General features: G+C 36.8%; 2 protein-coding genes across 4 annotated transcripts; one reads left to right on the top strand and one right to left on the bottom strand.

Annotated features, from left to right (window-relative positions):
* The first annotated feature begins 21 nt into the window (after positions 1-21).
* On the top strand, positions 22-22,907 carry LOC136665128 (evC complex member EVC). The gene is made up of 22 exons (XM_066642708.1): positions 22-37; positions 1,263-1,433; positions 1,640-1,741; positions 2,485-2,568; positions 2,818-3,041; positions 4,187-4,271; positions 4,858-4,935; positions 5,039-5,176; positions 5,761-5,913; positions 6,197-6,413; positions 7,410-7,561; positions 9,211-9,309; positions 10,141-10,350; positions 10,425-10,534; positions 11,071-11,200; positions 11,303-11,461; positions 12,588-12,723; positions 13,184-13,286; positions 13,405-13,522; positions 22,052-22,133; positions 22,240-22,312; positions 22,818-22,907. Exons 2-22 carry the CDS (start codon positions 1,269-1,271, stop codon positions 22,837-22,839), a joined length of 2,640 nt encoding a protein of 879 aa, XP_066498805.1. The 5' UTR covers positions 22-37; positions 1,263-1,268; the 3' UTR covers positions 22,840-22,907.
* Positions 2,903-21,089, bottom strand: LOC136665129 (uncharacterized). 3 transcript variants are annotated; one of them, XM_066642711.1, is made up of 7 exons: positions 20,457-21,089; positions 20,047-20,169; positions 18,851-18,949; positions 15,128-17,524; positions 14,459-14,569; positions 13,355-13,465; positions 2,903-3,037 (listed from the first exon to the last, which is right to left on the bottom strand). In XM_066642711.1, exons 2-4 carry the CDS (start codon positions 20,159-20,161, stop codon positions 16,413-16,415), a joined length of 1,326 nt encoding a protein of 441 aa, XP_066498808.1. In that variant the 5' UTR covers positions 20,162-20,169; positions 20,457-21,089; the 3' UTR covers positions 2,903-3,037; positions 13,355-13,465; positions 14,459-14,569; positions 15,128-16,412. The 3 variants fall into 3 exon arrangements, with proteins under 3 accessions (XP_066498808.1, XP_066498806.1, XP_066498807.1); XM_066642709.1 differs by having other exon boundaries at positions 14,459-17,524; XM_066642710.1 differs by lacking the exon at positions 2,903-3,037 and adding an exon at positions 6,340-6,416 and having other exon boundaries at positions 14,459-17,524.
* Positions 22,908-22,940: the final 33 nt, after the last annotated feature.

Genomic DNA, 22,940 nt, shown 5'->3' on the forward strand with positions numbered 1-22,940 from the left:
CCAAACGAATGGTGTCGAGGGGAAAATCCAAACAAAAGTGGGTTAATGTCAACTTTCTGATTTTACCTCTTAAAATGCTGCTGTTTAATAATAATAATAATACATTTTATTTGTAATGCACATTACAATTCAAGGAAATCTCAAAGTTTGTAATTAACAAGATGGGCATTTTTTAAAGTTAGGCATTTTAAAAGTAAGGCTTACAGATGCTACTGGACCACCCAGAAAGTGAGGACCCACATGTATTTGTTATTTTATTTGTGTTTGTGTAAAAACGCCTTATTCATGTTTGATTAACATTTCTAGCGTCTCTTTATCCCTTAGAAACAACAGGCACTTTTTTGTGCCTCATTTAAAACAAATAAAAAAAAACTATTCTCCTATCTTCCGCCAAAATGGACTACACTAAACTGTTGAAGAGTGAAAATGATTTTGTTTATAGATTGTTTATAAACATTTCTGATGCAAATTTGGTGCATTTGAGAAATGAAAAATTTAGAATAGAATATAGTCAGAATACGAAGAATAGCCTCTGCCATTGCTACTCTGGGCTCAGCACTTCAGAACTGTACTATGTAACGTTTGGAGGTGGAGATAAATATTTGAGGTCAACCGTGTGTATGATTGTATTCCCGCATTGCCAGCATCTGTGACTGAGTATTAGTAAAACATTTAAATTCAGATTAATGGATTACATTGCAAATTAGCACATTACATTTTAAGCCCAAACTATCCCAATAAGAATCTTCTTCAGCTCTGTTCCTATACTTGCCTTTGGGCTTATTATCTGTCTATAGTTATGTGGCTGAAGAGAAATCTTAGGGCTAGTTTAAAAAAAAAAACAGGGTCCATTTGAAAAAGTGAAGAGGCACATTTATTGGACAGTCCTCAACTCTGGGGTTATCTACCTAACTCATAAATCCTGCTTTGTGGAACAGCCCTCTATTTTTATTTTTTTTTTTGACTTTCTCTTTTTCTCTTTCTTTCTTTCTTTCTCTCTCTTTCTTTCTCTCTCTCTCTCTCTCTCTCTCTCTCATAGGGTCTGTGGTTGGTGACGTAAGCACCACGGCCTCTGTTATTGGTCCAAACCCACGTCAGTCAAAAAGAGTAAACTTAAACAAGGGTTTTAGACTATCTTGACAAATGTTTGTCAAACTGCATCCGTAAACACACCACAGACAAAACGTGGTTGGTTTTAAGAAGCTGTGAACTCCGAGGTGTAAAGTTGTCTCTGTTTCCGCTCGTCTGGGTGTGTTTTTCAGGGTGATATGAGCTCCGGCTGCTCCGGGGACCCGCTGTTGCTCCTGCCCGGCGTCGCGCTGCTTCACTCCGGCCTCCTGACCGCCGCGCTGCTGCTTGCCGCCTGCTTCGGGCTGATCGCCGCCGCGCTCATACACATCTTCTTCCTCAAACCTTTTTTCTTCACTAAACAGGTAGAATAACATTGTTCATAATTTGTAATTGCATCTAGATCACTGAAAGTATGCTGATTTCATCAGTATCAGGGGAGAAAACCATAGGCGACAGTTTATGATCAGTGATATTATTACAGTGTCCGGTTATTACAGTTGTATATAGTGTAGCTTCAAGTGTGAATCCTAAAAGTTATTGTAGTGTGTGTGTGTGTGTGTGTGGTCAGTTTAAAAGCTATGACCCCTGGAGCCTGCTGGAAGTGGAAGAGAGGGATGAAGAGACTGAGAGTGGAAGTGTGGAGAGGAAAACTGTGCCTTCAGAAACACTGGTAACTTCACATACTGTATTTACACAAACAAAATATTTATATACCTCAAAAAGTGTGGTGCGTGTATAAAAATTATATATAACTACAATAAATACAAAATCAAACACAGTAAAGTAAAATGACTTAGTTTTTCTAAAAATTAGTAGCTGTGTTGTGAACGAGTGTGAAGAACAAAGTGTGTTTCCAGATTTTCTCTTACATTTTAAACATACTGAAGAAATTATTAATACTGGACTGTCACAAGGAAAGATTTGGAAAGAGAATTCTGATTCTTATATAGCGCATGTAGGATTACAGACAACAGGAAGAACAGTACAAAAGTAAAAACAAGATTTTTATGTTATGTCTGACCCAAACAAATTTAGCAAGATGATGCCAGGCTTCATTCTGCATATGATGCAGCAGCGTGACTCTAAAAACGCAATGCTTGTGCTTGAATGCAGTGTCTGCAGATCTGTTTTCTATTGCAAATGTATGGTACATTATGAAGAGGATGATCAGGCGACAACTACCATTTGTATTTTAACGAGTTGAAGAAAAGTGTCAGATAAATCACAGATTCTTGTTTTTATTGTAATTTACACAATGTTCAAACTTTTATGTAAATATACTTTGTAACTACTACTTTGTAGTGTGAAATATCAATATAACAACATTTAATAGTCATTTTTATGGTTGTGCAACTTATGCTAAATTCTGAAACTTTCTTTTTCACTCACACACTCTCTCTCTCTCTCTATCAGAAACAGGCAGAGCCTGTGAACAGTGATGTAGCTGCATTTGCACTGAAGGCAAAAGTAGTTTATCCCATCAACCAGAGATACAGAGTGAGTTCAATTTCAACACGCCTCTATATGAATGCTGAAAAGTGGTTTGCTTCTTTATGGCTACCACTCTTAGGATTGGCACATTTCACATCAAACCACCTACCTTTTAATTACGCAGAAAACTTCTTTTTTAATAACTGAAGAACTTTTTAACTTGCTTTAGCTTGTGTTATTCTATTAGACACATGATTGTGTTGAGTGTTGTTGTCTGTATTGTAAATGACTGATTAGCACAATGTCATTTTTTAGCCATTGGCAGATGGGGCCTCTAATCCATCCCTCCACGAGAACCAGAAGCCGAATGCTGCTCCTGACGAAGACTCCATGTCTTCTTCAGCCGATGACTGGCCGAGTCAGGAGAGAGAGGAGGACGAGAGTAGTCAGGACATTGGCTCTGAATCTTCACCACAAACACAGCAAAGCCTCAGCTTCAGAAGAGTTCAGCATTACCCACAGACACTCTGCTACCCTGAGTGAGAATACATTCATACATTAGTGTAATAGTATATACATATTTTACATTAATACCTTGACTTTAACAAATAATGTATAAAAATAATAATACATAATAAAAGAGAATGTAAAGAAATAAACTGGTTCTATTAAGTGTATTTACTTTAAAGATCAGACGAAGATGTTGGCGGAGGTGGAAAAGATTGGTGGAGGGGGTTGGGGGAGTTTTTCTTTTCATGCTCTATCACTTAATTTACTTGCTACACACTTAATGCTACAAAAAACATCCATACGAGAGAGATGCACGGAAAGATAACCAAGTGAACTGAACGCTCGCTTGCCTACCTAGTGGTGGGTGGTGTATGCTCGCTTGTAAGTCTATTCTGGCTCACATCAAAAAGCAAAAAATCGACCAAGCGACGTCTTGCATCTCGGAAAATTCGTAAGTCGATTCACTTGTAAATCAAGTTTTCACTCTGCTAGACTATGCTGACAACTGTGCGAAGTCCATTGCCAATCTTACATTTACAATTTACCCAGCACCTTGATTTTATTGAATTTACACAAACAGTTACTTCATGTGTGGTTTGACTGTATTTTTTTCTACTTTAATTTAGATTGACTCTACGTTAAAATGCAGAATATGTGTTTAAGAAGAGCAAAACCAATATTGAACATCAGTCCCAATGTCATGTTCATCCCAATGTCTTCAGATGAACAGTTTACGTTGTTGCATCGTGTAGTCGTGTAATGATGTAATAATGGAAGTCTGCAGATTTCCTGATATTCCACTCATTTTAATAATTCTGTCAATAAGAAAAAAAATCAGTAACAAATATTTGGAATTCCTTGCTATGACCAACATGAAATACATACTTCTGTTATTTTTTTTAACTCTTCTATCATCTGTTCCTACAGCATTTAATTAATTGCTGTAAAATTAAAATATTAGAAACCAACTTCAAATTTTTTTTATTCATATTTGTATACCCACATCTCCAAGTTTCACATGCTTTTCTACTTTTGTTTTGGATCACTTTATTACTTTCTTGCCAATTATACTGCCAGCGATAACTTTTATTCAGTATTTTATTCTATAAATTAGTTTTGATTTAATGATTTAATCTTTCTCCCCAACACCCACTTTCTGCTCTGTCTGTTTAAGGGGTGAAGGTAAAGTGAGTCGGCTCTGTATGACACTGCAAAATCTTCATCGACATACAGCTCTACTACAGCAAGAAAAATGTAATGTAGGTGCCACACACAAAAACGCACACACGATTTCAGATAAAAAAAAACTTGCAGACACACACACTTATCACTAACTTTAAGTGCTTTATTTTAGATTTTCTGTTTAAACATTGATTTGCATTTTTTTACGTTTCACTAATCTCATAGTCTTTGAACAAAAAGAGTGACACTTAAATTGTAGGAGGCAGTTTGGCTTTGTTCAGTCTTTAACTGCACTGACGTGAATACTTATAGCCCTAATAATATCCATAGTTGAGTGTAGAGATATGAGAATATCTTATTAGAATCCACAATTAGAATTATAATTCTGGTGAGATCTAACATTTTAACAAACAACAAAGTTGCCAGATACTTAAAAGAGAAAACACTACCTAAAATTAACGAATAATTGTATTTTTCTGACCAACTGTACTTCATTTCAAAGCGGCTGAGATAAGTGTCTGATGATTTAAGAATGCAGTTTAAACTATTTTGATCAAAAGCAAAACTAAAGGAGCAAGCAGACACCAAACTCTCCTTACAGACATTACATTTGACACTAGCACATTTAACACAGAATATAAAATTCTAAATGGTGTATTCCAGATTTTTCAGCAGATTATAAGAGTTCTGTTGAGCAGAGAGAACTGTGGCCTAGAAGCAGACCTTCAGCAACAGGAAAAGGTGTGATTGCGAGTTCATGACTCCATATACATGTCTGTGTTTTACAATATTTTATAACATCTTGCCATCACAAGTGTTTGTTTTCTGGATTCATTCTGTTCAGAAATTAGAACAGCTGAAGAAAGACATAGTTCCTGAACTGCTGAGGTGGGAGAAAGGAGCAGAGCCAGGTTCAGTAATCTGTACCATAGAGGAGGTGGAGAAAGCAGGGAGAGATAAACTGGAACACACATTACATACGGTAATAGCATACACACAAATACTCATTCGTTCATTCATTCATTGCCTGAAACGCTTATCCAATTGAGGGTTGCGGTGGGTTCGGAGCCTACCCAGAATCATTGGAGACAAGGCGGAAACACATCCTGTAGGGGGCGCAAGCACTTTGCAGGATGACACACACTCACACATTCACTCACACACTCACACGTATGGACACTTTTGAGTCACCAATCCCCCTACCAACGTGTGTTGCACCCAGAGGAAACCTATGGGGAGAACACACCAAATTCCTCAGTCAGTCACTTGGAGTGGTCCCTGGAGCACCCCACACATTGTTCATCTCTTTTTAGCTTCATTACATTTTTACTGTGGGGTGTAATCATCCTGACTAACAAATTTGATGAAATTTGTCTGGATTTTTATGGATTAGGATGTGCATGTACTAACAATACATTTTGGTGAAGCAAATTGTGGCTGTGTATTTAGAGTATTTATTTTAAACTATATTGCAAATATATTATGAAATTTGTTTTAAAAAATGTTTTGTTTCCTATTGTGTGTGTGTGTGTGTGTGTGTGTGTGGGTGTGTGTGTCTGTGTTTAGGCTCTAAGTTTTGCTAAACAGTTGGAGCAGTTCTGTCAGTTTTTTCACAGCAGCACAACAGGTGATGTTTTAGAGGAAACAGCGTGTTCAATAATCCACTGCCTGCAGTTGGTGGAACAGCGAATGTCAGACATTCAGGCTTCATTCATGAAGGTTTGTAAGAGGACAGACATTTTTAGCACTAAGAATTTCTATATGTAAAAGTAATAATATTTATCTGAAGGTGTTGCTGATGAATTTGCTTTAGGATGTGTTTTCTGGCTTAAAAACCAAATATGATAAAACACCTATTCATAGTCTGAATTATTCAGCTCTCACATTGTCCTACTGTTATAAGCTCTGAGGTAAGACCAAAAGATAAATGTATAATTGAGCACAAAATAAGCCGGGTAATCTTCAAAATCTTTTATATTTCTAATGTGTATTCCTTTCATAGACACTGTGTGATAGGCTGCAGTGGTGGGAGGAGTTCTCTGGTTGGTTGAGGATCAGGATGACCCTCCTGTCACAGGAGATTGAGCTTAGAGTGAAGCTCACCATCCAGTCTCTGGAGGAGCTGACAGCTGATGGACAACTGGGGTTTGGCCACATGGAGAAGCTGATCAGTGACATGCAGACTCTGGTCAGTGAGGAACTCCAGCACTGCTCTGATGGTACTGTACAATTAAGAAATCTGTTTTTATAACAAATCAATCAATTTGTTTCTTAACAAAAATTGTATTTTTTAGGTGTAAAAATGAGCTTTAAAGCATTTTTGTGTATCGTAGTATTATAATGAAAAAATTACTGCTCTTTTGTCACTTTATGGTAACTGTTGTGTAGTATGAAAAATCATGATTGTCATTTTTTTACAACAAAAAATAACCCAAAAATTAAGCATTAACAATAACAATATTAATACAGTTCCAACTCACTAACATTGAAATCTTTAAGAACAATATTATCCCCAAGAACAGAACAAATCCATCACATGCTTTTGCAGAGCTTTTTCCTGATGGGGCTTATCATCTTAATTTTTTATTTAATAAAATGATAACAGTCATTTTTAATACAGCACATCAGTTACCATAAAATGACAGCTGGCAGACGAAAGTTTGAACTTTTAATTAAAATTCTATGTAACCAAAAAAAACAAAAAAAATTATTTGTGCCTAATATTAGACTGCAATTAAACCTAGATATCACTTTTTCAATATTGATACCCCAGGTTACAAAAGGAACAAGTGGGTGTATATTGTGATTAATATATAATTACCAATTCTTGATCCCTGTATCCTATTATTCCAATGAGAGTGAGGCTATCAGTAAGACCAGTCTTCCAAAGTTAAAGCGAATGCTTAGATGACTGTAAGCTCCAGTGACTTCAATAAACCAACTGAATCTGTCTTATACAGCCCTGAATTATATATTTTGGCAATTCCATTTCCCCTGTAACAATAGCACTTGTATTTGTGGAGATCAATGTGTTTACAAGAGGTTTGGAATCTAATTGAAGTAAAATAATCTTATCCAGAGACTTACCATGTCATCCTATTCATCAGTGTGTGAACCATGTTTGCTGGATTCCCAAAGGAGAATGCATTATATACTTAAAAGAATATCAATCAATGTGTAATTTATACAGCATAAAAACCTATGTGTATATATAGAGATCAGGCAGCAGACTGTGGACCTGGTGTGTGAGTTCAGCAGAAAGTTTGATGTGAAGATGAGGAAAATGATGAAGGCTCAAGTCAGAGAGTGGAGTCGAACGCTGGAGTCACATGATTACGAGCAGAAAAAACTTCAGCAGTTGACTGAGGTGAGTAGCACTTGGTATTTAGAGGAATTCTACCCAAGAAGTGAGTGTGTATATAAAATATAATTAATATGTAATTCTCTTTTGAAAACACAAGGATCTTATTATAATTTATTTATGTAGACATTTTGTGAATGGGGTGCAAAAACAGAAGGCCAAGGATCAATCAATCAAATTTTATTTATATAGCTGATACAAAGCAGATATCTGGGTCCTCTTATGAGCAAGCCAAGGGCAACAGTGGCAAGGAAAACCTCCCTCAGCGCACAGGGAAGAAACCTTGGGAGAACCATGACTCATAAGGGGGTACTCATCCTCCTCTGGTCGACACCGAAGAGCAAAACAGATAACAGTACAGAAGTACAAGTGAACTGATAGAGATATATGACTTATTGTAATGTAAAGGTAAAATATTAGTGATATATTTTATGTAGACAAGCAACATCATTAGGTTTGGCTGATATATACACTTGTGTGTCATCAGCATAGCAGTAGAATTGATTATCGTGATTATGGATTAGTCTACTCAGTGGCACCAGGTTCTTTAGCCTATCAAGTAGCATTACATGATCTATGGTATCAAAGAATTTACTCATGGGACAGGAACACTGTGAACAGTCCTCCAAGTAGGGGTGTTTATTGTGTTTGAATTAAAGTGGATAAAAAGAAATGCTGAAGGAGGTCTGAGAGTGAAGTCGGAGAGTCCGTGCATATGAACAGAATCGCTAATGTTCTGGAGTATATCTTGCACAGGCACTGCCACAGCACATTTCCAGCTTTCCAGAAAATCACTTGCTGTGTGCTACATGTGTGAAAAGACCACTACAGGACATCTCCAGACTGGATACTTTGGAGTTTCTCTAGACATACTCCAAATTTCATGTGTGAACAAGGCATTGTTTGATCCTGAGCACTGTGAAGGGAAAGGAGACCACACTATACTGAGAACCAAGTGATACTGGCTGGCGAGTAAAATCCACGGTTCTTTATTACTGAACATAGATTTTAAAAGTTAGAATGAGCACTCATTCAAAATCCATTCATATGGACACAGATCAGACTTGTTGGATGGCAAAACAAACTCAAAGAAAGACTTGAGGTAAGGGCTTAAATGGTGTGAATATTATTTTTTGGTGTTTACAATTACCTTTTGGTGCCTGATCTACATATATGTTCTTGGTTTCTTTTCATTAAGGAGCATCTGACTGTTCTTTAGTTTTGTTTCTTACCAACCCTGCTTTCAATTGTTCATTTGTATTGATCTTATATCGTGTGATGCAAAACATTTAACTAAGACACTACAGCCTCGCTTTGCCTTCGGTGACTTTATTGCTGTCTGGATGCAACATTGAAATGACATTTAATAGTGTCAGTGTTGAGGTCCACCTAAAAAACAAATCTACTCTGAGCCCAAAAGGCCCATTATAGTGTCTAAAAAGAAAAATAACCAGTGTTAACTGGGACATTTTCTGTAAACCAACAGGATTGCAAACCTGAGAAAAACTAAATTGCACATTGGATAGCATCATCTGAAAGCACCTTTTGCCATTTGCTTCAGGTTTGAACATCTATGTAAACCTGGCTTTTCTTAAGACCCTAGAACTATTTCCTCTCTCTAATATCTGATATCTCTCCCTGTGTCTGTTCCTTAGTTGATGCAGGAGCTTCAAGAAAAACACAGGAAGCAGAAATCAGACTACGAGCTTCAGCATGACAGAAGAGTTTCTGATGCTGTTTGTGAGCTTTGGAAGGTGCGTGTACTTGAATTTAGTTTAGAGGATTGTATTGTACAATCCTCATTTCCAAAATATTTCAACAAAATAAAAGTGCAATGATGTACAAAACATTTAAACTCAAAATTTCACTGAAAACAATACCAAGACAATTTTTAAATATTGAAACTGAGAATGTTGATTTTATTGTTCTTCAATTTGATGCCAACATCACATTCCAAAAAATCACCTGCAGCAGAACTGAGGAGACCAATTGCGTTAGTTTTACAAAATTAATGTTTTCAGATTCCTGCTTGTTTAGGATATCAGCTGGTCATCAGATCTGGGTCTTGTTATAGGTTTTTTCATTTCATAAACCACCAATTGTTTCCAATGGGTGACAACTAGACTAGGTTAGCTCCCAGGTGCTTTTACAAGTGTCACCCGAGAGGGCCCAATGTATATATATTAAAATATAACATCTCTTACTTTCAACACTTAAAACATGGTCAAAAGCAGTTTTCAATTAAATATAGGGTTGCATTCTGTTTTAAACTGTATATTACGCAGCATCACAACTTGAGGTTTATGTATATTAGCACTAGATTTAAGTACTGAAGTAGTTTTATATTTGCTTTTGAAAAATGTGCTGCGCCATTATGATATATTATATGACTGATAACATAAATAGAGTGTTTAACATTAAAAAGATTGCTGATTGTTGGGCAATTAAAATGCAAGCTCTTAAGCGAATATGCAACAGAGATTTTGTATCCAAAGGCATGATACAATAAAGGTATTTTAACTTCATAAAGAGCACCAGGGTTGTTCCCTTATCTATAATGTGCATTTGTGTATGCCTATTTTTAGAAATTATTTCATGATTTCTCTGGACGTTTACCTGAACTTTGGAAAGAGTGTGTACTGAGCATGCTCACAACGCGCTCTGTCCTCTCTGTGGAGGAGTCCCAGACCCTTCTAGACAACATAGAGCTCACACTGACCAGTCAGATTCAGCAAGAAGAGAGTTACACACAGCACCTGCACAAGCTCAGAGAACAGATGGAGCGAGACAGACAGGTGTGTATTCATGTGGTTTGTCTGCAGAGTGGCATGTTTTCATAATTTAATTATATCCTTTTATATTTCTTCAGATTTGGACTGAAGAGGAGTTGCTGGCTACATCCTGCCTCAAACATCTCTCAGAACAACACATGAAAGTTACCCTGGCAGCAGTTTCCAAGCAGAGGGACATACAGAACAGGCAAGTAGTGATCCACGATTGGCCCCAGCTCTGCTTACATACACGTCTAACTCTTAAAGTAAAACAAAATGTCTCAAGTTTTCTGGATTTCCTGAATATTTTCTCAGTACTATGCACAGTACCTGGCAAAAGATCTAATCCTTTGCAATCTTGCTTTGAGAAATTTTCTTTTAGAACTGCTTCACAGTCCTCTCACAAAGTGGTGAGCTTTGACGATCTTTGCTTGCAAAAACTAAAGGTTTTGGTGGATGATCCTTTTATATTCCTCTGCTCATACGATTCATAATGGTGTAAAATATCCTGTAATATTTTTGCTCTTATTTTTCCCTTGTCTCAACTGAGTGTGTTGCAAACACCAAAATAAAAATTTGTTTATGTTTACAAAATACAATCAAGTAAGCCACTGACATTTTCTTTTAAATAAAGATTTGGCGGAATGAACAATTTACAAATTCCTGTTTTTATTACATTTAATAATATGCTGTAACTTATGGGATAAAACATTTAGAAATATTACTTGAAACTTTGCCATGCAGGAATCTGATGGGAGAGAAACAGCGCCTGCTAGTGGTTGAGATCCAGAGGATTTTATCTGCTCGTCATTTCTACATCCAATCAGTGAAAGACATGAAACTTACCCAGTTCAGTCTGCATTCAGATACACAAGTATGTATACCAACATACACACTCATTCATACACACAAACATTTTTGTTGTATTTGGGCTTTACTTTGAGTATGAGGTTTTAATGCTGTTTTGATTGGTCAGACACTTCAGCAGGAGCACCTATCAGAACTGGAAACCGCCTCTGAGCTTATACAAGAACATGCACAGTTTTTAATAGGCCACGCCCTCACCTACAGTGCTCGATTGCGATTGGTCGACTCTCCGAACAGTGACACAGCAGCCACTAATGACAGACAGAAGGTGAGGGAGCTGTTTGTGAGAATGCAACTACACAAATACATGAAGAAATCAGAAACAACCTTAAAAGACCATATTCTACAATTTCTTTATATTTTATTTTGTCCATATGCCTCTCTATGTGGTTATATGTTGTACGAAATATTTGTTAATCTGATTATATGAACCCCAAGCTATTTTTTCATGGAACAAAATCAGCCAATATTTTCCAAATGTCTGGATCGTTTAGAAGTCTGTAATGTGGTTTTTCATGTTGCTTCAGATTATAAAATACAAAATAAGAATTAATTCTAAAGAAATAAATCGGGGGGGTCCTCAAATGTTTTAACCAAAAGCCAGATGACAGTTTTTCAATCTTTCCGGGAAAGCCAGACTATGGGGTAAATAAGAACACATATAGGAAATAAAAATATTTACCATGTCATAAAAGTGTAATTATTGCAAGATTAAAGTCTTAGTATTTTAAGAATGTTAAGTCACTGTGGACTACCACATAACATCTCGTTCCACTTTCTCATCTATATTGTGTTTTATGGTGGTGAAAGCTGAGACCTGCTTCTCCTTAAAAGGTGAAGATATTGAATCACAAAAAGAGCTGCAGTAAAGTGGCCTTAAGAACGCTGTTGTACCAAATGTCTAATTTTTGTTTTTACTGTTATTTTTTTCCACTATAGCTAATGTCAGTACTGTTAGTTCAAAATGTAACGTGGCCAGACAACATGCTGCTGTAAGCAGTGAGCTGTAGTTTGAGGACCCCAGAATTTAATCAGTGTGCAAACATAACATTTTGGAACAGAGCATGTTTAATTGAATTTTTCATCTTTATTCATTATAACCCTCGATAATAACCCTCCAATTACCAACTGCCATTTATTATAACAATCTTAATTTCATTCCAACTGTGATTTTCACATTTACTTTATTATTTTTGTGAAACCTTTCCAGATTTCTGCTGTATAAATTTGCTCCTTTACCACCTAGACATACATTAAATCTATTGTCTTGTTCTCGGCTGGTCAGGCATTTCTTAACCTGTGTATTTACTGTCTGGTGTACTTTTTGTTCTGTACTCTTTCAGCAATGCCATGTCTCATGAAATAATTTCTTTCCTCTCTCTTTCTCTCTGCAGGAACAGCTCAAGGAAGAAGTGTGTAAGCGTTTGAATGTAACGCAGGACTCTGTCACTGCACTCGTAATGAATTACAACACTCGAATTCAGACGGTCATCACGGCAACACAACACAGTCAACAACAGCAACAAACCAGTACTGTTCCTTATTTGCCTCTCTCTGTGTGACTATATTAGTTTCTAAATGCTTAGTCCTCCACTGCTTCATCCTGTCCCAGGTCGTTTGAAGTGATGTGAAATTTTGAAATTTAGGATGGGTAATTTCAGTTTAAAACATAGGGGTGAGGTATATTCAATGTCTTGTGCCTAACTGCTCCTAAATATCAGACTGATAAACTGTCAGTAATAAACAAATATAAAATCTCAAGATTAGCTTGGCTCAAGTCAAGATGTTTCATATGTGGATATCATCACAAATTTATCTCATCAACTTATATCTTTTGGTTAATTTTGTTCATTATGAACACATAGAATTAAATGCAGCCGTGTTTAATTTTCTGCTTTGGTCTTGACCAAAGGAGCCTACAAGTATAAACACACTCTTAAAGCGAACAGAAAACAGATTACATGTTTTATGTTGTGAATCTGTGTTTCAGAGATCCGAGAAAGACAGCGGAAGAGAGGACAATATCTTAGAACTCTACAGAGAGATTTGAATATTTGGGCCAGAAAACCACACTCTGCCGAGTTTTACAAGAGGTACAAACACACACATATAACATTATATATATATATACACACACACACACACAAACACTCATACTTACAGCATGTGGAAAAGTTGATGTGGTATTTCTCTGTTCCTGTGTATGTTTAGAGTTGAGCAGCAGAAAAGGGTCGGTCTCTCTCGGTGTGAAGAGGAATGTGTATGTGAGGATCTGGGAGAAATGGTGGATCCACAGAAAGAAATACACACAATAAGACAACAGCTCAGAGTGAGTACTCCCACACACAAACACACACACATACATACTAAAAAGGTAAAAGGAAAGGTATACAGACAAACAGACTTCCAGTTGCACAAAAACTACTCAAGTTTCTATACTTCAGAGTGATCATAAGTTCACATACAGCTTTAACCTTTTCCTTTTCTATGAGGATTAAATGAGACCTGAAATAACATGAGCCCACAATGGGTGACATTTCAGCAACATTACGTAGTATTTTACCTTAGAGTTACAACTTAAAACCATGGTGATGCTCTTCTGAGCTGTAATAGGGTGAATAGACTCTCTGTGATTGCTACTCAGGGATCAGCACTGCGGATACTGCATTATGTAACATTTGGAGGAAGTTAGAAAACCACCCCCCACCAAATCTTACATAGTGTTGCTTTAAAGTAGCAGAAATAACTAATTATCTACAAATTGTCTACAAATCTTTTACTTAAAATGTAGACTGCAAACTGCAGTTTGCCATACTCAATCCAAATTCTGAAAAACATTAAATATCCATGGCAACCTTATTTAAATTACTAAATAAGGAACTTAGGAACAAGCCTCCATCAAGATTAAACTTCCTGATGATTACACTCCCCTTGATGATGACTCATACATTGTTAATTTAATTTACTTTGTAATTTTATAAAGAATGTCATTGTAGTAGTGTAGATTTTGAAATAAGCAATTTGTTGACTCACAGATACTAATTAGACCAAATTTATGAGGCACTGTAATGTGATATCTTCTGCCTTGATGTTTGAGTACCCAGTAGTATTTAAGTAAATTTGTTAATACCTTTACGGTGTTTAAATTTGATACAAGTGCACTGTATCTAAAGCTGTGTTCACACCGAATGTGTGTAAAATTTTATAGACAAAAAAATTCAAGTCATCTGAAAGGAGTAAGTGATTGTGGGAATGCCAAACTTACCATCTTGAAATAGCTGTTCATCTCACATCATGCTGAACTCATATGGTTGGCTTGTCTTGTGGTATTGGTACATTGCAGTTATTGTGACAGCCCAACATAGATTCCATAAATCTAGAAGTGTGAGCAAAAGTTAGCCTGTTTTTTGCTTTGCCACAATAAAGAATATAACAGATGAAAGGGACAGAAATTATTATTACTGACATTACAATTACTATCAGAAAGCTCATGTTAATAATCTTTTAAATACTAGTTATGTTTTATGGGCTTCACAGGTACGCCATGGCAAATCACTTATATTAATGATTCAATGTTTGGTAGAACAACAGTAACTTAAAATTACAAACATTGTCAGTTTACAAACGCACAAACAGGGATTAATATACAGCATGGCAAGCTTTAATAAGCATTGAGGATTTTGAGGGTTTAGGAGCAGGTATGACAACATGAAACAATGAAAAAACATATCAGCATTGTATCTGCAAAGATACAGGATACTTACAGTTAATGGAAAATAATACCAATGAGCTTTGGACTCTGGACTTCATTTACAGTTGCATTAGGATTAAATCAATCAATATATAATGTGAAAAGCTGGGCATCTGTGATCTGTGTAAAAATACAGATTGTACCTGTGTGTGTTCCTTTTCAAAATTGGGTGCAACCTGTTACCTTTTTTTAAAGTAATGCTTTTTGTTTCCATTTGTTTTCATGTTGGTTCAGGGGTTCACCTGTTTAAGGCCTCTCTTCGTCCACTGTTTTCTCTTCTGCAGCATTGTTCTTTCAATCTATTTTTTTGCACATATTGAAAAACTGAAACTTCCTGAATTTTATTTTGAAATAAAAAAGGTTGTTGCAGTTTATTAAAATGCCAAAACATACCATTCCCTGCTCTTTCCATGCAGTCCATGTACCAAAAGTAAGAAAAATAGCCCAATTTAAGTCACTGTTTTAATGTAGTCACAAAAACCAACACTTCCACTTCAGAAGTTGAGCTTTGCACAATCATGCTGAAGTTAAAAATATTGATTCAGACTGTGCTGCACAGAGTTCATTTACTTATTGATATTTAAAGGCACAGTTACAAAACAGTCTGACTTAAATCTAAGGAGATACAGAGATTGAAAAATGGTCTTTGATTCATATGGAGCTGTCTGCTTTCAACAGCCACACAATCTACATGCTGCTGTGAGTTGTGTGTGTTTTTCTTGTATGAACAGCAACTTGCTCCGTTGGCTTTTGAAGCTGATAAATGATGCTGTGGCATGCACCACCTTCCACACATACTCCAACGTAGAATTGCTACGCTGCCAGTGTCCACAGTCCCTGTGAACATTTTACCCCCAGACCTTCCTGAACAACAACTACAAAGACGAATAAGGGAACTGATAAACCCTCTGGCCATTGTGTAAAAATACAGGGTGCCATAGTTATAATATGCCATAATAATTGGAGTGGAGGAGATATTTTGTTAATGGGTTGGCCCATTTCACACCATATGTGGTAACCAAGTCACATAATGCAATGCAATGTGCCACGCACAGTTCCCTCCAATATTAATCAATATTCACACTGGCGGTAATGTGCGCATAAAGCACAAAAATACTCTTTAGTTTTGAGCACTGTATTCTAGCAGTTTCTATACAGAAACACTACTCCTGCTGAACATACAATCTAGGCCAATATCATATCAAAAACAACTATATTTTTAATTGTAGCAGTAGCATGACAGGAGTGCAAACCCTGACCATGTACTTGTAGACCAATGGCCTGATGTGGAATAGCCAACTACTCCAATTATTGACGAATCAGCTGATCACCACTTGAGATTCTAAGCTGAACAACCATGGATGGTGTACGGCTAACCTTAAAGTGGAAAAGCACAAACAAAACGCAAGGCAAACAGACATCATATTTGCCTATCTGGTGTGAGTCTGTAAATAAATAAAATGTGTTATTACTCTTCTTCATCATCGTGCTGCTGTTGCTGAAGACAATGAGTGATGCTAGAGGCAAATTCATTGGAAGGCAACCGTCCATCTCCTCTGTGCCATACACTGTTGCTGTGATTAATCATGTTTAAAAGAGAGAGGTTGTGTAAAGCCAGCTTCGTCTTATAATAGATGGAAGATGCCCTTAGCTTTTGGCAAAGAAGAAGAGTCTGCAGATCCATACAAGATAGCATTGTTTTCTCATTGTCTGTATCATTTTCTTCTTTTTCTTCACATGCCTCCGTTTTTATGAGGGAGTGGTGTTGCCACTCTTCACATTCCACATGACCTGTTTCGTTTGAGCAATAGGTTTCACTTTGGTCTTTCTTTGGGTGGTGTAAGGCTCGACTGAGATGGTTAATCTCATCCATAAGAATTTGTCCGGACAGTGGAGTTGTCTGGAGTTCTTCCTCACTGTGACGCTGGTAAAGATTGTGTAGTTCTGACATGGACTGGAACATGGGCTCTAGGTATAACTTGGAGGATGAAGGCTGACCACAATGTGAGGGCACTTTTGGCAAGTCCCTTAGAAAGGCCTGAAGAGATGCCAGGGCTTCGTCTCCAGCAGCTTGTTGGTTGCCGCTCTGCTCAGGGACACCAGGTTGCACCCAGTGTGCGACCGACCATTCTCCGAGCCCCAGGGTGGACAGAAAAAACTTTTTGCACACTCTCCTCCTCTCTCCATCTACACTGAGATGGTAGGAAAGTGTTGATAACCTTCTTGAATCCTTACTTACTGACCTCTTCCTTGCCACTGGAGTGTGGTCAACGAGTCCCGACACAAAGACCCTTCTCTCTTCCCAGTTCATGTTCTTCCAGAAGTTTCCAAAGATTCTCTGCCTCTCCTCCTCGCTGAACGTATGGCAGAAACGTTTGGCAGACTTTTTGCATGCCTCTGATGTACATCCTGGCCCCAAGATGCGTGCTGATCTAGTTACCTCACCTACATCTTTCTGTTTTCCACTGTATGACTTTCCCTCCATTCGCCTCCGTTTCTGAACGTTACGTTTCCAGTTTGCTGGTCCTCTTTTCCTTTTCATCAGGTGATTCTCATCCACTTCCGAATCACTGTCAAATACTGCAATAAAATAATGAAATGTTAAAAAAAAATCAAACTGAAATACTTTATTAGCAAAAAAAGGCATTTTTTTGTGTTATTAAAATAATGTTTTGAAGACCTTCTTTTTTACAATACATACTATTGAACACTGTCCCAGGACCAAACTGTTGTGAAGATGGTGTGAAGAAAACTAAATTACACTTTTTAATGCCATTAAAAGCTACAGGGATTTTAGTGTTTTAGAGGCAGTAGTTCTAAGTCGTTTTTTATACAGTAGTCCTTAGTCTCTTGTAAAATCTGATCTGTTTCAGCCAAGGTGCGAATTGTCCAGTACCCCATAATTAACAATTAGGAGGGTTATTGAGTGGTCCCTAAAAATAAACTTAAAGGACATGTTATAGTGTCACGGTATGTGTTAGCCCTACAGAGTTTTGTGACAAAAATTCATGCTTAAATGTGAATTCAGAATTTTTTTTACATTTATTTTAGCCTGATTTGCCCTCGAAATTAAGTTGTTCTGCTTTTATTTCTCTTAATGAACCAGTGAGACAGCACGTGTCTGTCAAACGGTGGCGCGGTAGCGATTGGTCAGTTATCTTACTCCTAGACTTTCCAGACTCTCTAGGGAGATTTTGGTGCCTTTCGCCACTTAATGTGACAAAGAACCTGCTACTACAGCATGAAAAGAAATTTGACTGACACACGTAAGGACCAATCACTGCTATTTTGGGTTCACATGAAGAAAGAGGTGATTCATATCGGACCAATACCAGTACAGAATGATACACACTGCTGAAAAAAATAGCAACAAATTTTATCTCCATGCTGCTTTAGCTCCCCCACAATAAGGGGTGGAGTGGTTTTTATTTTGTGTTTATAATGCGAATTATCTAGTTATGTTATGCTCAGAATGTGCAGTAGCAATCGAAATAGTTCATTTATATTCTGTAATACCACAATAAGCTTTCAAGTCTATTTTTAGTAGTCATATAGTAGAATATATGGACCCCCCCCCCCCCCCCAATTAATAGTGAGTATTTTGCACACTGGTTTCAGCCCTTTGTAACAAGCTGGTAATTCCCACTGTTAGTGTTGTAGTAAATACAAAATCTGTTCACACATTGCATCATGTGTTTTCAGTGATCAGATCAACTTAGGATTTTACCTAAGCCAGGTGTAAACATACCCAGTATAATAAGTACAACAGACAGAACAATCAGACCACACTCAGATGTGATCAGATACAAATCATGACCACAGTCATAAATTGGAATGCTGTTTCCATATTTATTTATAATTGCATGGATTTTACTGGATAACACATTGTGTTATTGAACTTCGTACCTCCTTCTGCTTCTTTTGTAGACCTGTTATGTTCTTCTGATGTGTTGAGAATGTCTTGCTCTTTTTGAATGAAATCCCGCTGCATACATTTAACAATGCCTGCAATAGAGCAATAATTAAATTAATATAAATTCACCTATTGCCTGTCACAGTGGAGCTACACCATATATCCCAAAATGTGTAGATACCCCTTAATAGTTTGTAATGTGGAACCCATTGTATGCAAATGTTCATTAGTTCAAACACAGCTTGTATAATCTCTCTTGAAAAGCATGAGATGAAATAGAAACAGTATAAATGCTCTGGAGCAGCTGTGTGAGCTTCAGATCATCATACTCAATGCCAAATATCTGACAGAGGGGAATAAAGATCCCCTGCATTGTGATGTATAGTCGTGGAATTGCATTTTCTATATACATTTCTACATCTGCATACAGAAACATAGTTAAATTGTGCTCACATACTAAAGTTATTTTAGAACCAGTAATTTGTACTAAATCACTACTAACATGTAAATAAAATTATATTATATTACACGTAATATATACTTTTCACCACTTTCCTAACACAATTTTAATATATTAATATGCTTAGTATACTATATGTTACTTACTTATATAGCCTATATATAATCATATTTTGTGTTACTGTTTAATTTTTATTACTGAATCTTTTGCACATGGTCTGTATTTTCATCTGTATTAGTGACTTTTATTCAGTTAAGCAAACTTTTAGTGTGTTTTTAAGAGTTCAACCGTACAGCTCAAATGTATTTAAACTGTATTACAAAAAGGGCGAAAATAACAGGCCTATGTTTAGTGAAGTGAAACTTTATATCATTTTAAATACATATTGGTAGTGATTTACTACATATAAATGAAATAACAGTAACATGCGTACGTAATATTTAAGCATAATATATATCCTGGATGAGGTCTTCATAAACTAGCTAAGTAATTTATATGGTATTTAGTGTGTGTGTGTGTGTGTGTGTGTGTGTGTGTATATATATATATATATATGTATATATATATATATATATATATATATATATATATATATATATATATATATATATATGGCATTACTCTTAACGTAGCAAAAATCTACATATTGTACGAATAGGCAAAAAAATATATATAATCTTATTTATACGGTCTAGTCTCAGATTCTGGAGCTCGTCTTTGTGCCGATACCTGCGCTGTTCTCCACTCCCTCGCCGTCATTACGTTCTCTGTTAATGTGAATATTTTTCACCTCTTCGTAGGAGACATTCACCATGGCGCATAACTCCTCTAAGGAATACGACATTTTTGTTACTGGAAAACAGAGCGAGAAGAATATTTACAGTGTTATTATTTGTAATATCAGCTAAGAACACGGCCGTACTGGATGGAGATGAGAAGTTAGCCTTCAAATCGCCAGCTTCTTTGCCGAATTTCCAGTTCCACCTTAAGTGCTGCCGTTACATTATGGCGCCTCAGGCCAATAAGCCAGTGAAATCAGGAAACATATAACGTTAACTATCTCTAAATATAATTAATGTTCAAAAATGCCACGCATAAAATACACTAAACACTAGGTTTATGTGTGAAACCATACACACCTTACACAATCCACAAAATATATCAGATAGCGAGGCAGCTAGCTCAAACTGTCCAGGCGCCGTAACATAACGCTTAACTTTCCATAAAAAAAACAATACGAAAATAATTTCAGAATAAACCTTATGGAAACAGATTAAACCTAAAAGCAGTGTTCTGCTGAATGTCGACCCCCGTCTGTGCGGAATGTTGATGTTAGAGTTTATCCTCCCTGGAGACAGAGGCATAACGGGCACATATTTCAACCAATCAGCGGACGAGATTTCATACAGAATCTTTTTTCCAGTTTTCCTATTGGTCCGTTCCTTTTGGAGCGCAGCTGGCCTTCTACATTAAAGGAATATTTGGGGATTTTGTAAAAAGTTTTAAAGCAACACTATGCATAATATTTACCTTAAAATTGCAGCTTTAATACAGCTGTAATAGGGAAAATAGAGCCTCTGCCTTTGCTACTCCAGGCTTGGCACTGCAGAAACTGCACTATGTAACATTTTGAGGCATCACGGGTAACGTTAAGTATCCACTCACTCAGAGATTTATATAGGTGGCTGTGTAGGTTGTGTTTATAATGGATAGCACATGAAATTGTCTAAGAATAGTGACTTATCTGTTTTTTCAAACAACCGTTGCAATAAATAAATAAATAAATAACGGGCTAATTTGCTTTACAATACATGTAATACAATTCTACTTACTAAACTGTAAAGCAGATACATTACATTAAGTTACAGGTAGTAAAATACCCAGCAATGATAGCTGGCTGCATGTTTAGTAACTAGTTATAAAAATATCTTACCTGTTAAGCAAGACAAACACCAACTCAGAATCACTTTGGAATCCTTTCAGATCATATTAATCTTGCACTATTTTGGCTCCAATTCCGCATTTCTGTGTTTTGAGAATGAATTTGTGAATGGTTTTCCCCAGAGCCGGCAGGTCATGACTGAATTGCCCTTAAGCAAGGCACCTAACCCCCAACTGCTCCCCCGGGTGCCGTGGCTAGAATTGCCCACTGCTCTGGGCATGTGTGCTCACTGCCCCTTAGTATTCACTCTTGTGTGTGTGTGTGTGGTGGTGGTAGTGGTGGTGGTGGTGGGGGGGGGGGTTATTACCAATGCACTATTACCACATTTGCTCATACGACCAGCAGAAGTTGTTGGACCCTCTCCCAAACACTCTAAATGTGATGAAAATACATAAAGACATGGCAAGAAAAACTCAGGTGAAGATGTAACTAATCTATTTATTAGACTTTGCAGGGGTAGTCACACCAGCATTTTATTGCTAATAATTCTAATATTTTGTCCCCTCCACTCTCTGAAATTCTACTGCTTGAATCTTAAGTACTGATGTTTTAATGTGATTCAAAAGGAAATTATGTAATAGTATAACAATGCTAAAACCAGAAAAATAAGTATTCAGGTGTGTACATCTCTGCCATTAATGGATTTTTAAAATATATTATTGCTCTCTCTCTCTCTCTCTCTCTCTATATATATATATATATATAATTTTTTTATTTTTTTATTTTTTTAACTTTAAGAAATATGAGCCAGGATGCTGTGTTCAGGAATAAACATGTAAAAAATGTGCTTAGGAGGAAGAGGACAGGTTCTTGTTACGACTGGTTTCACTAGCAAAAATTCCTCTGACAGACGCTCAGATTAACAGTGGAGCAGGTCAGTGTCACACACATGTTCCACAATAATAAAAAAATGTTCTATTGTTGCTACAGGTCAGATAGTGTTTTCTGGGAATTCACATGGCTTTTATGTGTCTTTGCAGGTGCTGAGAAGAGTTCAATGACTCTAAAACGCAGAGAGAGAGAAAGGCCTTTGCTTAATACTTCCACCTACAGGTATGCAAAATAGAGTATGTCTGAATGTCATACTTTTGCACAGGCCATGTTATATTTTATAACCCCCTATCCCAAAATGTTCAAATCCCTAGAAACCACTTGTTCTCTTCTCACTCTGGAGGCACAGCATGAATTCACTGTCAATTAAATGCTTAATTCACACAGAGGCTTAGTCTGTGTCAGAGAAATGTATACTGGGCAGCTGGCAGGATAAAGTCCATGTAATGTCCAGTACAACTGATTCGAACCTTTGCGTTCACACATACAGCTTCTCCAGGTAACATCTGGAAAAGTTCTGGGTTATTGTGCATGTGTGAAAGGGGCTCTACTGAGCACAATTAGCCGTAATTATTTATACATGAAATGAAACATCAAGCTTTTTTTCCCGAACGAACATGTTTATGCTCCATAGAGAGGGTCTTCCACATGTGGCTGCCCAAGTAAAGGTTAACACAGCACGTCTACATGAGTCTCGCTCTCTCTCTCTCTCTCGATTCCACCACAGACTGGCAAACACAGAAAACTGAAAGCAGCGTACAAAGAAGAAGAGAGATACATCCCTCCTGATTTAGTGTGCTCAATTTTGTATATGTCATGTTTTTTAATAAAAGTATTTGCTTAAATATCT

This window comes from Hoplias malabaricus, chromosome 13 (assembly GCF_029633855.1).
Source record: "Hoplias malabaricus isolate fHopMal1 chromosome 13, fHopMal1.hap1, whole genome shotgun sequence".
In the NCBI taxonomy this organism is placed as follows: Eukaryota; Metazoa; Chordata; class Actinopteri; order Characiformes; family Erythrinidae; genus Hoplias; species Hoplias malabaricus.

Bases quoted from the DNA above. Each gene is read 5' to 3' on its own strand.
- LOC136665128 (XM_066642708.1), top strand. From the start codon at position 1,269: ATGAGCTCCGGCTGCTCCGGGGACCCGCTGTTGCTCCTGCCCGGCGTC. The intron at 7,562-9,210 runs GTGAGTAGCACT...TCTGTTCCTTAG, and splicing joins AACTTCAGCAGTTGACTGAG to TTGATGCAGGAGCTTCAAGA. The intron at 10,535-11,070 runs GCAAGTAGTGAT...TTTGCCATGCAG, and splicing joins CAGAGGGACATACAGAACAG to GAATCTGATGGGAGAGAAAC.
- LOC136665129 (XM_066642711.1), bottom strand. From the start codon at position 20,161: ATGTCGTATTCCTTAGAGGAGTTATGCGCCATGGTGAATGTCTCCTAC. The intron at 18,950-20,046 runs GTATCGGCACAA...GCTCTATTGCAG, and splicing joins GGGAGTGGAGAACAGCGCAG to GCATTGTTAAATGTATGCAG. The intron at 17,525-18,850 runs GTACGAAGTTCA...ATTTTATTGCAG, and splicing joins TACAAAAGAAGCAGAAGGAG to TATTTGACAGTGATTCGGAA.